This window comes from Vombatus ursinus, unplaced genomic scaffold (genome assembly GCF_900497805.2).
Source record: "Vombatus ursinus unplaced genomic scaffold, bare-nosed wombat genome assembly UNPS02014798.1, whole genome shotgun sequence".
Classification (NCBI taxonomy): domain Eukaryota; kingdom Metazoa; phylum Chordata; class Mammalia; order Diprotodontia; family Vombatidae; genus Vombatus; species Vombatus ursinus.
Genome location: NW_020954576.1, coordinates 57,809,769 through 57,825,494, shown reverse-complemented (window position 1 = coordinate 57,825,494; position 15,726 = coordinate 57,809,769). Strand labels below are relative to the sequence as shown.

At 38.8% G+C, this 15,726-nt stretch overlaps 1 protein-coding gene across 1 annotated transcript in view; it reads left to right on the top strand.

The window, feature by feature from the left end:
- Window positions 1–15,726, top strand: part of LOC114049909 (polypeptide N-acetylgalactosaminyltransferase 2) — a 250,497-nt gene that overhangs the window by 216,383 nt on the left and 18,388 nt on the right. Inside the window, exons 11-14 of the mRNA XM_027871357.1 lie at window positions 4,325–4,451; window positions 11,116–11,208; window positions 11,991–12,074; window positions 15,159–15,285. Coding sequence (XP_027727158.1) covers window positions 4,325–4,451; window positions 11,116–11,208; window positions 11,991–12,074; window positions 15,159–15,285 — 431 coding nt within the window. The remainder of the gene's footprint in view (window positions 1–4,324; window positions 4,452–11,115; window positions 11,209–11,990; window positions 12,075–15,158; window positions 15,286–15,726) is intronic.

Below are 15,726 nucleotides of genomic sequence, written 5' to 3'. Positions count from 1 at the left end.
GAGAAAAATCTGATGATGCTATTACTTTGAATAGTTTTTTTTTTTTAAATTGTAATACAGAACCAAAGATGGGCTTTTTCCCCTTCATTTAAGAAACTGGTATGATGTTTGTTTTTTAATCATTTTGATGACTTGAAACTTTTGCTGACACCGTGCATAATTTTTGGAGCATTTCAGCTGCTGAAAAAATTTGTATGTGCTGAAGAAATTTGTTCGTGAAAACTCAGTGACTGGATTGAAAACAAAATGCCTAAAATTTTTTTGTAAATAAGCTTGATCTTTTGAGCTTATTTAGATTAAAAATATTTGGGCTTGGTATTAGAAAAATAGCTGATTTTTCTAGAACTGTATACAACTGATAAAAATTCTAGAAAAGAATTCCAAGTTCCTCACCTTTTATGGAAAGACCAACCACTTCAGAACACATTTCCACGTGTGATGGTGACTCTACACCAAATCAAAAATACCATGTTTTAGGAAACAAGGCAATGCCTAGAGAGTAGCTATTTCTATCAACAACAGTACAGACTGGGTGTGTAGCACTGTGCTGTATGTTGACTAGTTCTTCCAAAGTGAATCTGATTCTTGCCAATTAGGATCTTGTGACATGATGCAGAGACAGCATTTACCCTAAAATGAAAGGAGACCTTTCACTCAAATGCCAGAGTGAAAGACAGAGATTTGTTTACAGTTGCTTACTTCACTCTTGTTTTGGTTTCTATGCTTCTGTACTTGTGCTGTTGAAATTATTGTGCTAGGATCATAGGTCATTGGAGTCCCAGTTCTGGTGTTTACAAATTGTGTGGCCATGGGCAAGTACCCTCATCTCTCTCAGGTGCCTTCATCTGTAAAATGGGTATAATAGTACTAGAACTAGCTAGATCACAAAGCTGTGAGAACAAATACTTTGCAAACTTAAAATACTATATAAATGTGAGTTACATCACAGAGTTTTATAGTAAGTGACTTGAGAGTGGAGTAAGGTATATGCAAAAGGAAGAATATTAGGAAAGAATCAGTAGACCAAGAAGAAAGCTGAATCCAATGCCTTAGCATTTCTTCTGCATAAAATCTCTTTCTCCTCTCACTGTTGGAGCCAATAGGGTTGTCTGTCTAGGAGCTTTCTGCTCCAGATTTTCTGATGGAATTAGGCCCTGCCTTTTAAAGAGTGCATAAACTACAGGCCACCTCCCTCTTCTTCATTGTTGCTATGGACTTTGGCTGGAAACCTTACATAGCACAGGTAGCCGATCATTGGATTGTTACCCATGAGATAAGTTATCCATGGTGACTGTGCAGTAATATATGCCCAAACCTAATTATAATTGAAAATTTTCAAATTTCTCCACCTAAACTAGGCAGTCCTTCCATTAATTTTTAATTTTTTTTATATTGAACCTTTGGGTAATTTCAGTACCTTTCGGTAATTTGAAAAAGTAAATTTATCTTCAGGTCCCTTACAATGCAGAATCAAGATTTCTTGGGACAAGTTGATAAGTGGGCCGCTAGGTAGCACAGTGGATAGGATGCCAGGTCTAGAGTTCAAATCTGGCCTCAGATACTTAATAGCTGTGTGACCTTGGGCAAGTCACTTAACCCTTTTTGCCTCAGTTCTTCATCTATAAAATGAGCTGGAGAAGGAAATGCAAACCACTCCATTATCTTTGCCAGGAAAACTCCAAATGGGGTCACAAAGAGTTAGACACAATTGAAAAATGATTGAACGTGTGTTTTTCCCATGCAGACTAGACTGTGTAATTAATCCTCAATGTGGGCACCTCCTTGCCAGTCTTGAGGTTTTATTTAGTTAAAGTAGGTATTATATGTAAATGTAGTTTTATAAAGCCTTAAAAATCATTAATAGTATATTCTAGTATAATGGAAACACCACTGAATCTGGAGTTACAAGGTCTGGGTTCAAATTCTAACTATGCCACTGCACCTGTATATCTTAGAGAAGTCGTTTGACCTATTTGGGCTTTGTCTTCCTCATCTGTTAAAAAAAAAAAAAAAAAAGGAGGGAGACCAAATAGCCTCTAAGTTCTCTTCTATCTTTAAAGCTATGGTACCAATAATCCTTTAATTATTTAACTTTTAAGATGACTTCAGTATCCAATACAACCTCATTAATTCAGACCAAACTAATTCAGAATGTGTTGTAATTTGAACAAATGTTGAGCCAAAATTTACTTTTGCAATAATCAAGAAAGAGTTCACTAATCAACAAATGCTTTTTGAGCACCAACTAATATATTTATGCACATATATGTGTGCCTTTTATGCAAGCCTATTTGGTGCCTGGGGATAATTTTTTTATTATTGAGTTGGATTATTTTCATGCTGATAGAAGGCAAGCCAACTTTTACATGGGGTGAAAGTAAATAGATTGGAAAGTTATCAAATAGTAAGAGCCTGTGGGTGATTGGTAAAGAACGGGCATCTTTAAATCAACTGTCTAGTGTCAGTGTAATCCATAAGATTGTCTGTAAACCCTTCCAGATGGAATAAAGCAGAAGGGTACAGCAAAAATAATTTTTTAATTTAAATTTTTAAAAATATTTTCTTTAAATTTTTTAAATTATAAATTAGAACCTTTTCTGGATGAAAAAGTACAAGCACGGGCTAGTGCTCAATTAATATTAAGCAATAATATTAGAAAGAAATGGATGTTTAATTATGTTCTGTGTCTAATTACAAAGTTTCACATGGACACTTTAAAAATGATATTTAGGTCTTTTCATTTAGAGGAGTACATATTGCTCAGTTTTCCCATTGCTTCCTAGTATTGGTGACCTGCTCTCTCAGAATGTCTTTATGCACAGGATAGAAAAATATCAGCTGGACATTAATTAGTACAGTTAGGTGGATTTGTAGCTGGTTGGGTATTTTCTTAATGACTTGCGTAAAGAGACAGAAGGCATACTTATCCAAGTTGCAAGTGGCACAAAGCTGAGGGTGATAGGTAATGCATTAGATGACAGAATCAGCATCCAAAAGAATTTTGGCCCACTGGAATGTTAAACCAAATCTAACAAAATGAAATCTAATAGAGATAAATGTGAAATGAGAGGATCATAGGTTTTGGAAGTAGAAAGGGCCTTAGAAATGATCTGGTCCAATGGTGTCAAACTCAAATAGTGCACATACTAACGTATATATATATGTGTGTGTGTATGTGTGTGTGTGTATATATATATATATATATATACATACATATACGTGTTCCTTTTATACAAATCTGTTTGGTGCCTGGGGGATGAATTGTTTCATCCCTTCCCTACTTGCTGCATATTGACTTAGAAAATGACAGATTAAGATTATCTTTGTTTTAGTGTATTTTTATTTATTTTGTTAAAGATTTCCCAATTACATTTTAATTTGGTTCTGGCCACACTTAGGATGGTTGGGCAGTAGGTGGGCTGTGAGTTTGACACCTGATCTAGTCCAATCTTCTCATTTCTTGCATTTATCCTTGAAAAACTCAGCTGCTTAGGCAAAGGATGGGGTGGGGGGGAAGAGGTGACTTTTAATAATAGTTTATATGAAACAAGACTTAGAGCTTTTAATTGACTTCAAGTTCAGTGTGAATAAGCAGTGTAACATGATAGCGTGATTGCAAAAAAGCTGATGTTCTGGGCCATACTCTGAACTGGTCAGACCACATCAGGAATGTGGCAAGCGGTTCAGCATTGACAAAGTGGAACACGTCCAGAGGAGAGACCATGGTGGCAAAAAACATTGGAGCCCTTTCATATCAGGATCAGCTGAAAGAATTCAGAATATTTAGCCAGAAGAAATAGAAAACTAATGTGTTAGCTATCTTTAAATAATTTTAAAACTATTATTGAAGAGTAGAAGGGTAATAAGACCTTTTTTTTCCCCTGTGAGTATAGGAGCAAAGGGTAGAAAATAAAGATGGATTTCACTTCAACTGAGGAAAAATATTCTAATAATTAGAGCGATTTTTAAAAATGGAATGAATAGTGTGAGATAGTGACTTCCCTTTCACTGAAAGTATTTAAGAGACAAGATGGCCAGGGATATTTTATGAGGAATTTCTATATGAAGTAGGAGGTTGTATTCATAATATCTAAAGGTCTTATCAAAACTGAAGATACTATAATTCAAAACCTCTGTGTTAATTGTTTTACTAAAGCCCTTTGCATACTTTGAATCAACTAACATTGGATTCAATGGCACTGTTTCACTGATCAACAAATAAGGAGATTGGGGAGCATACCTAGGGTAGGACTGGGAATGACTGAAGATGCTGGACCTTCATCTAGTTCTTTGAATAGTCACTTGTTCTCAATTATTCCGGCAGAGATTTCGTTCCGAGTGTGGCAGTGTGGTGGCAGCCTAGAGATCATCCCATGCAGCCGAGTTGGGCATGTGTTCCGAAAGCAGCACCCCTATAGTTTTCCAGGAGGCAGTGGCACTGTGTTTGCCCGGTAAGTAACACTTTTTTTTGTTTGTTTGTTTGTTTTGAATAAGAGAGGATCTTTGGGCTCAGTGACTCAGATGCTAAATTTTGTATTGTCAAATAAAATTTTAAAACTTTTTTTTTCATTCACAAGGATATTTATGTTACAGATTTGGGGACTAAGCTAACTTAAAAACTCAATGTTTTCTCTGCTTAATGGTTAATTTAAGATGTGATTAGATATTAGACCTTGAGCCATTTACTTAATTAACCTCTCCATGCCTCACTTGCCTCATCTCTAAAATGAGGATACTGAGTCAAATGATTCCTTCTGTGTACCTTTCTATCTCTGAAATTCTGTGATTCAGTAACATTGAATTAAGAATATAGGTATTTAGAAATTACCTGTCAGCTCTATGGCTGGAGAAAGAGTTCATGAGCAAATAAAATACTGTGAGGATCATAAAATGGACAATTTGATTATAGAAAACTAAAAAAGTTTTACACAGACAAACTGGTGCAACAAAATTAGAATAGAAACAGGTAAATTGGGGGCAGCTAGGTGGCAGAGTGCATAGAAAACTGGCCCTAGAGTCAGGAGGACCTGAGTTCAATTCCGGCCTCAGACACATAACACTCACTAGCTGTGTGACTCTGGGCAAGTCACTTAACCCCAATTGCCTCACACCCCCCTCCCCAAAAAATTAGAAATCCACTAGAGGAATACAGCATATTCACAGGTAAGTTAATAAAGGATACATTCAAAATAAATCCAAAACAATTAGGGGGCAGCTAGGTGGCGCAGTAGATAGAGCACTGGCCCTGCAGTTAGGAGGACCTGAATTCAAATCTGGCCTCAAACACATGATACTCACTAGTTGTGTGACCTTAGGCAAGTCACTTAACCCCAGTTGCCTCACAAAAAAAATAAATAGAAGCAGGTAAATTAGGGTGGGGAAAATCTTGGCAGCAAACTTTTCTAATAGAGATCTCTTTTCTAAGATGTGTGGAACTGATTCAAATTTATAAGAATAAGAGCCTTTGCCAAATTAATAAGTAGTCAAAGGATACGAACACGCGGTTTTCAGAGAAAGAAATCTTGGCTCGGGGGATAGGGGTAGAAAGGAGGAAAGGCAGAAGACAGAAACAGATTTTTGTTAATTAAAAAATATATAATAGGATAGAGCACCGGTCCTGAAGTCAAGAGGACCTGAGTTCAAATGTGGCCTCAGACCAAAGACTTACTAGCTGTGTGACCTTGGGAAGTCACTTAACCCCAATTGCCTTTAAAAAAATATATATATATGTGTGTATATATATATATATACACACACACACACACACACACACATATATATACACACACAATATATAAAAAAAAAAAAGAAAGCAGCAGCCTGGGGAGGAAAAAGGAACATAGGTATTTTAATTTTCAAAAAATAATATAGATATTTAATCATAAAAATTTAGGTTTGCCACTCATTTGAAATGAGAGTACAAATGAAGTATGAATTGCCTATGGATTTTGAGACTTCTGAACAACTCCTGCCTCCTGTCACTATCCTCCTATCCCTAAACTTAAATTCCTTCCACCTCTGTCAATTCCTGTTGAGCCTGTTATTGAGGTTCAGTAGGGACACTAACTACTCTGTGAAGATTTCCACATCTTTCCTAACATCTCATTTGTAACTCACTTATGCACTTATTGTGTGCTACTTTCATTTATTTACGTATATGTCTTATCTTGCCTATTAATTGAAGTCCTTAGGGACAAGATCTACGTCTTTAGGCATGCTCATATCCCCACAGTGCCTTGCAGTAGGTTTCAAAGTGCTTTTCAGAAGAATATAAATAATCATAACTCACACATACACAGCATTTAAGTAAATGCTTTTCCTCCCAGCAGTTTATGGGGTATGCAGTACAGATATCATTAACCCCATTTTGCAAACTAAGAAACCAAAATTCAAAGAAGCTAAGTAATAGTATCTATCATAGGTTTAGAGCAGGAAGGGACCTTAGCTCAACCTGATCATTTTACAGATGTGGCCTGGTGATGATGATTAGTTCTTTGCCCACAAAGTAAGTGGCCAAGGTGGAATGTGAACCCAACACCTCTCACTCCAGAGCCAATATTCTTTCTGTTCTACCATTTGACCAAGGTCACACACAGCCACTAAGTGTTTCAACTGGAATTTGAACCTAGGTCTCCTGAATCCAAGGGCAGAGAGCTTTCTTCTATGCCCTACTGCCTCCCTTAAATGAGTCGACGTAAGCATGCATATTTAAGGAAAGAGAGCGATCTATGACAAAAGACAGATTATACAGTAAATATAGGAAGAAGGGTGAGATTGTGCTGTGTCTATGAACCATTGAATTGGACATGTCAACTGAATTGATTGGTCATTTGAGTTAAATAACTGGTTTATCAGGTTGTTGTTGTTGTTGTTGTGTGTGTGTGTAATTGTTTGGTTAGTTGACTGAATTGGTTATTTTGGCACATCAGAGATAACAGCCACAAAGCTTCCGAAGTTTCTCACCTGATTATTATAATTAAAGTTCTGTCTTGTATTAGTGTTATTTTCTCAGTAGCGTAGGCATGTGACTTCACACCATTCATTCACTTTGAGATCCTAGCCATACAGGATCCTTAGCTGGTTTTCCTTTTATTTTAACTGGCTGTTCATTTTTCCTTCTTATTTCTACTCTACTCTCCTTGGAACTCAAGGTCTGAAATTATTGGGACTAAGGAACTACCAGCAGACACATTCTCACCAGTTCCTTCCCCAGCCATAACATGGATAAACCACTCAGTATGAGCCCCTTCTCCATTTGTGATCAGGTTGCCATAATGTTTACATAAACCACTTAATTCACCACAACTTTGAAGCTGTTTTTGCTCAAAGTTTCATCATAAGTGCAAGGTATTGCGTCATAACTTTGGAGACTGGAGGTTTCATCTCCCAGGACCTTTTCAGGAGAAGGGGAATACAGTCTTTACATTGTTTTCCATTACAGAGACCCTATAGATCCTCCATGTTGTATTTCTATTTCTATTAGTATCTTGTAAACTTAGGAGGCACAGTGAGTAGAATGCTAGGGCTGAAGTCAAGAAGACCTGAGTTCAAATATGACTTCAGATGGTTGCTAGCTGGGTAACCCTAAGCAAGTCACTTAACTGCCTAGCTTCCTCAGCTGTAAAATGGGGATAATACTAGTACCTACCTCTCAGGGCTGGTGTGAGAATCAAATGAGATATTTGTAAACTACTTTACACAATGCCTGTAGCATATTGTTGTTAAGTCATTTTTCAGTCACGTCTGACTCTTCATGACCCCCTTTGGGGTTCTGTTGGCAAAGATACTGGAATGGTTTGCCATTTTCTTCTCTAGCTCATTTTGCAGATGAAGAAACTGAGGCAGACTGGGTGAGGTGACTTGCCGAGGGTCACACAGCTACTAAGTGAATGAAGCCTGATTTGAACTCGGGTCTTCTTGACTCCAGGCCCAGCACTCTATTCATTGTGCCTCCTAGCTGCCCCTGCCTGGCACATAGTAGACACTTAATAGTTGTTTCTTTATTCCTTTCAGAAAAAGAATAGCTTGGAGACAGGTAGGAGAGGAGGAATCAATCAATCAGTAAATATTTATTAAACACTTACTATGTGCCAGGCTCTGTGCTAAGTGCTGAAAGGTTATAAAAATTTTTTTTAAACTTTCATATTGTAAGACTCCGTGGACCAGTTGGTAGAATTTAGAATCATGTTGTTTTTTCCCACAGCAAATGAATACTTCCCAAAGGAAGCATTTCCTTGAATTGATAGCATAGAATTTGAACTCGGTGGAGATCATTTGGGCTCAGTGGGGCTGTTAGGCTCAGCCTGCCCTTGCTTATCCATAGCAAAGGGCAACATGATGAAATGAAGATGCACAGCAGACATTGGAAATCTCATCTTAAACAAATTTTAACTCCTTTCACTTAGGAAACTTTTTTCCTTTTTTTTTTTTTTCACGGTTAATGAGAATCCTGAACTGACTGATCTGAAATTCTCCCTGTCCTCCCTGACTTTGTCTGACTAGAAGCTGGTAGCAAGCAGTAAAATGACCAGAAGTAAGGAGGGAAAAGATCTGGACCGTAAGGAAACCAAATTTTAGGAAATTAGGCTTGGCTGTATATAATCCTTAAATGCATAACCTTCCCAACCCCTTCCCAACCCCTCCCAACCCCTATTTGGAAATTATCTTTCCATCTAACCTCTCATAGTGCACTCCCTATCTTATGCTTTTATAATAATATATTCTTTATTACAGTTCTTATGTAGTTTTGAGTATTCATGTATGTGCCATCTACGCAACCCTCCCCCCCGCCACTAGATTATAAAGTCCATGGAGGCAGGACCATGTCTTAATTGGTGTGTGTGTGTGTGTTTGTGTGTCCCTGTGTCCTTCAGTGCCTAGCATAGTGCTCTGCACATACCAAGTATCTAATCAATGGGTTTGAGATACGTTAATTGAATTGAAGGAATGAGTTATGTACACAAACATTAGAATTATAGAATGTTAGTACTGGAAGGAACAACAGAGGCCATCGTGTTCAAATCTTTCATTTTGCCAGTGAAGAAACTGAGGCCTAGAAAACTGAAGTGATTTTTTTCAAGGTTCCATAGTAAGTGGCAGAGCATTTGTGGCAGAGAATGAAAGGTGGTATGCATTCAACCCAGTAGAAATGTGAGAGGCCCACAACCTTCCCAAAAGAGTTTCTGAAGATTTTTCGCTGAGATTGGTGACCTAGCATCGCATGGCTATCTTTTAAATGTAATTGATGTAATAAACACCAACCAAACCTGTCTCACAGAACTGCAAATACTAGGGTGAGTACACATCATGTGAAACATATGGTCCCTAAAAGCTCCGTTGAAATCAGATCATCTTAGGATTATTTGCTGAGTCATTTTTTGGTCACGTCTGACTCTTTGTGACCCCATTTGGGGTTTTCTTGTCAAAGATACTAGAGTGATTTGCCATTTCCTTCTCTAGCTCATTTTACAGATGAGGAAACTAAGGCAAAGAGGGTAAAGTGACTTGCCCAGGGTCACACAGCTAGGGTCTGAGGCCAGATTTGAACTAACAAAGATGAGTCTTCCTGGCACTGTATCCACTGTATCATCTAGATTTAGAATAGGAAGGAAACTGGACTTGAAGTTAGGAAGACCTCGGTTCAGATCTTACCTTAGATACTTAGCTAACTGTGTTAACACTGGGCAAGTGACACATACCTCTCTGGGCTTAAGTTTCCTCATTTGTAAAATGAAAAGATTGAACTCAGTGATCTCTAAGGACTCTTCCAGGTATAAAATCTGTAATAATCTTATATCTCATCCTGTTCCAAACTCCTCTCAGAATGAGGAAACTGAGGCCCAGGGGAATGGTATGACTTGTCCAGAGTCACATAAGTTATTACTGGCAGGCCTAGAATTTGAACCCAGGTCATCTGACTACAAATGCTACTCTCCTCCCTCTCTTCCTGGCATACCTGGAAGATGTTTAATTTGAAGAAATGTTCCAGCACGTTAATTTTTAAAATCACGGAACATTTTTATAATGCAAATGATGTTTCTATTTCAAGGTTTTCTTAAAATTGGGTATGCCTGTAAAGTTACAGGTGCTAGGAGATTCCCAGCATTGTCTGGTTTAGGCCTGTGTTGTGAGGAGCCAAGACAGTCTGTTTTAATGTTCCACAGTTGTTTCAGAGAGGATTTTTTGTTGCCTGAGATGGAATGCGGGCTTGACAGTCTTTAATAAATGTTACACATTTAAATTTAACCAGCCCCGATATCCTTGAATCTCATGAATCTTCATATTTCCATGCTGTTTGGCTCATGATTTAACCTCTCCATTAGCTGCAGAGCCATTCATGATTGTGAGGGTTAGAGATGTATGGTTTTTTATCTGACAAATGAAAGCTCAGATCCTTGTCTATGTTGCCCCCGTACAATGCAAAGTGAGCCCTAGAGATGTGTTCTTAAGGTCATCTCCTTTTAATCTATACTCCTTGTCAAAACAAGACACCAACTCACCTCAGGCAGACAGGAAGAAAAGAATAATGTAAACACTAAATCATCTCTATTTTCTTTTCTTTCCCTTTCCTTTCTTCTTTTTCCCTAAAGAAATATGTCTGCTGTTTCCATACCCTTAACCTGTGAATACCTGGAGAGTAAAGCTGTTATTGCACATAATAGGCACCATTTCTAGCACTCTGTGGATGATAGAAATTCTTTTGTGTTCTTTAATGTAATACTGCCCTAGCCCCTCCACATCAAAATGTCTCAGCCAGCCCTCTAGTTTCTCCTTTCATTCTTGAAAAATTAGTATGCTGGAAAGAAGAGCAATAAGAATTCTCTCGCACTCAAGATATATTTGTTGATTGCCTACCAAAAGCACAGCACTGCAGTGGGCATTTTGAGGGATGTAGTGATATCTGTGGCGTGGACCCTGCCCTCAAGGAATCTGAACTCTAGAAGCCTCTTCGGTTGTTCTGTTCTGTGGGGCATTCATTATAGCCTGAACCGTCCTGTGCTGACAGCTTTCATGGAAAGGCCCAGCTAAAGAGAAGCTGTCAGCACAGGAGGAGTTCACACAAGGATGATGGCAGGAAGCTTCTCAGAACACTTTTGTTGTTGTTGTTGTTCCCAGGAACACTCGCCGGGCAGCAGAAGTCTGGATGGATGAATATAAAAATTTTTACTATGCAGCAGTGCCTTCAGCCAGAAATGTTCCTTATGGGAAGTAAGTATTACCTCTCCTTCATTCCTCTACTTCATCCAAACTACCACTGAAGTGTTTGGGGCATTTGTTGGCCGGTGCTCTGGCCCCCAAAGCCCAACAGCTGCCACTTGTCAAAGAGCAAATTTTAGCTTCAAGGTAAGGCAAAATACCCTAGAGCTGCAATGCCTAAATCAGGGGCATGAGCCTCAGTCACAATGACCCCATGAGAAGTCATACTTCCCACCTTAGGAAGGAAAGGGTATCCTCCACCCAGTGGAACAGATTTTAGTGTTGGGTAGAGGGAGGCTGTATCCAATTCAGTTCAACAACAAACACTAATTAATTGTCTTGTAAGTACTAGATTTCTGTGATAATCAAAAAACAGAAGCCCTTGCCCTCTAGGAGCTTACAGTCTGCTAGGGGCAGAGGAATACAAATGTACACAGATAAGCAAATACAGAGTAGTTAAGGAAGGTGAAAGCACTGATAACTTGCAGAAGTGAGGGTCTGGGGTAGTGATGCTTTTGGGAAAGGCTCCACATAAAAGGGGGCACCTGAGCTCAGGCTTACAGTAAGGGGTGGAGGTGAGGAAGGAGTATACATGGGGGGAACATGCTATGTGGACGTGAAGGCATGAATGATGCGCTCAGAGTCTAGTGAGTTAGCTGGAATATAACATGCATGAAGGGGAATACTATGTAATAAAGCTGGAAAGGTAAGTTGGAGCCAGATTGGGAGTGCCATTAAATGTCCTTCTTGTTACCAATAATGGTGGTGGTTTTTCTTTATCTCTTCCTTCCTAGTATTCAGAGTCGACTAGAACTAAGGAAGAAACTTAGTTGCAAGCCCTTCAAATGGTACTTGGAAAATGTCTACCCTGAACTTAGGTGAGTCTCCAGTGGTCTGGATTTTCATTTGTGGGTGTGCACTCTTTCTGTCTGAGGAGTTAGCCCAAAGAGTTTCTCTTCCATGTTATAAGTAGCTGCTCTAGATTGTACCCTGTCATTCTAGGGTTCCATTTTTCTTTCTAGAATTGGTAGGGATTTGGAGACATCCTAGTCCACTCCCTTTTTCCATTTAGCATTGTTATATGGCTGCCAGTTATGGAACTCTGGTTTCTGAAGTATTGAAACTGAGGATAACCCTAAGAGTTTAGAGAGGCATGCTGTATATGTGAGCATATACACACTTCAGAAAAAAAAGGAATTAAGAAAGAGAGGTGATGTAAAGGATGCCATTAAAGAACTGTGTGAGTGAAAAAGATGGGTTAAGCGTGTGGTTAGAGCAAGGGATAACCAGTGGATTACTTACATACTCCATTAGTACATTCAAGATGTCAAGAGAAAGCAAGAAAGACCCCCAGCACACTGGGACCACCTGTAGTGAATTCCCTGAAGGACATGGATAAGAGCTGTGTATTGTATGCACTGTACAAAATCATCGGGCTTGAATAGATTGTTATCTGCATCTTTGAAAGGAATGTCCGCATGGAAGGGGTCAAAGAGCCATTTAAATTGAGTACTTTGCCTAAACCATGTAAGATAAATAGTGTTCTTTAAATTATTCCTGGGAGATTCCACAGTGTCCCTTCTAGTGTTTACTCTACCTTCCCTCTGTTGTCTAAGCAGTGCCATGCAGATCAGTCATTTCATCACATAATTCAGGAAGGTCATCAAGAAGAGTCACTATTTCCCTTGCGACATTACTGTGTGTCTGACTGATGTGTCTCTTGACATTTCTTTGAATTGTCTCCATACATGCTGGTAGGCTTTAGGAGGTAAAGTTAGGGCTAAACCAACACTGTCTTTTTCTTCATGGTAGATGTCAACCTCCATTAAAAACTGTCTACTAGGTTCAAGAACCTTCCTTGGATTCTTGAAGGGTATGCTAATGGAATGCAAACTAATTGGTCCTGATAAGCTAGAAGACCTTCAGTCTTGGCCGGGTGATAGACTGTATGTCTGCTGTCCAAGGTCCAGCCCAGGGGTGACAAATTATTTAGCTGCAGCAATTGTCTAAGACTTATCTACTGGGCCATTATAAAGATTATGGCCTATATTGATGAAGGAGGTACTCATGCTGGTGAAGTTACAGATTCTTTAAGGATTTTTTAAGAAATAATTTTTTTTATACATTTGGTTTCTTATCACCCATATTTCTGAATTTATCTCTTACCCTTTACCCTCCCAGATACTCATCCCTTATAACACAAGGAAAAAAAATTTCATCAAAAAGTAACCAGCCTGGGGCAGCTAGATGGCACAATGGGTAGAACACCAGCCCTGGAGTCAGGAGGACCTGAGTTCAAATGTGGCCAGACACTTTTACTGTGTGACCCTGGGCAAGTTACTTAATCCCAATTGTCTCCAAAAAAAACAAACCAAACCAAACCAAAAAAAAAAAAAAAAACAAAAACAAAAAACCAAACCAGTAACCAGCATATTAGAAGAGTCTGATATTTTGCCTTATTCCACACCCATAGTCCCCTACCTCTGCAAAATAAAGGGGTGGGGCAAGCTTGGTCATTATAATTTCGCAGCATTTATTCTTTATTTTTTTTTTGTAGTTGTTACGTTTCCTAGTTACCCTCAAATGTTAAAAGAGATGCTTATCATCTTATGCCTTTTTTTTTTTTTTGCAATACTAGACCAGCACAATGGTCTTTTAGAGAAGGCTGTCAAACTGAGTCTCAGAAAACATGAACTATAGTCCTAGGCTTGCCACTGGTCTTTTATGGCAATGGATAAGGTACTTGACTGTTCTAAGCCCCAGTGTTCCCCATGGGAAAAATGGGAATTATAATGCATATTCCATGCCTACTTCCAAGAGCAGAGAAATGGCAAGAGAAATCCCCTTTATATCCCTCTTTCTAGGCCCAGCCCTATAGCTTAAATTTCTCTTAAGTCCTGTGTCCCAAGGGACTACTGATAACCTTATGTGGAGACCTGAAGATCTGCTCTGTTTCAGAATCTAGCCTAAGTTAATCTTCCAAAGGAAATGATTTGGAGAGTTTGGGGTTTCATATGGCATATTCCTTATTTTAAATATTTCTAGAGCATTTTGTAGTGAGTTATAGATTCCTCATGCAGTGATTGTATACACAAAAGCCACCACATTATCTTCTCAGGGAAACCTCTTAGAGATCCCTGGACCTGAGATTTATTTGTGACTTAGGTGATGCTGTTCTGTTTTTACTTGTGCTCTTGACCTATATAGCTCTTCCTAAATTTTTTCACTGCTTGTAAGTACTAAAATGAATCATCAACTAAGGTGAGTATAGGCATATCTTAATTTTTTTAAATTTCAGAAATATTAAAAAATATTCTTTCCTCTTTCTCTCTGAAAAAGAAAGCCTTTTACTTGGGAAGTATCTGCTCATCATTAATGCACCTCCCTCCCCCCACCTATATATACTCATGTTTTATAATTTGGGGTATGAGTATCAAAGCTCCAAAGAAAAGTCCTCTCTGCCCCTACTGGCTGTTCCTTCACCTGAAGGAGCCTTAGGTCAACTCTGGTTAGGCCTTGTCCAAGAGCAGTTCCTAGCCTATGTATAGAAATTGCAGTTAGAACCCCCACCCCCCACCTCCCACTCTTTAAAGGCCAAATGAAGGTCTGTTGAAAAATGTGAGACAATAGGAATTTTCCTTTGATCTGAATTCATTAATTACGTTTTTAATTACTCTTACTAAGCTAACAGTGAACCAGTGGGAACTTTGTCCTTTCCTGAAAGTTGCCAAAGAAAGGAAGGAAGGAAGAAGGAAAAAGAAAGAAAGAAGAGAAAGAGAAAGAAACATAGATAGGGATGGCTCTGTCTCACTGACACTACCCTATCCCGGGGCATAAGATATATCATTAAGCATTTTAACTTCACTAGAGTGATCATCATTTAAGATAATCAGTAAGATAGAGAATTTCATGGAAAAGAAGAAGGATGAAATTAAAGTAGTAATTTCTACTTTGCCTTTCAGGGTTCCTGACCATCAGGATATAGCTTTTGGAGCATTGCAGCAGGGTAACAATTGTCTGGATACTTTGGGACATTTTGCAGACGGCGTTGTAGGAGTTTATGAATGTCATAACTCTGGGGGAAACCAGGTATGTTTTCTGGGTCAAGATTGATAATCTCTGAGCCCTATAATGGGAAGGATGATGGGGGACCCAGAGCTTGGAAAACCTTTCAGCTAACTTTTCACTAGCAAACAGAAATTTCCACCTGATCATGAGGATTGGAATTACAGGATTTTCATGGTACAGGGGACTTTAGTCCTTTGCTGTTTTAGTCTTGGAGATGAAGGAAAGTCATGGTGTTGCAGGCCTACTACCTTTAATGGAGAGTATAGACATTGAGTTGGAAGGGACCAAAGAGGTTATCGAGATCAACCCCATCATTTTACAGATGAGAGAACATAGGTCCAAGGATGTCAGGTGACTTGACCCAGGTCACACAGGTAGTATGCATCAGAGGCAGAATTTGAAGTCAGTGCTCTTCCATCTCTCTCTCTCTCTCTCTCTCTCTCTCTCTCTCTCTCTCTCTCT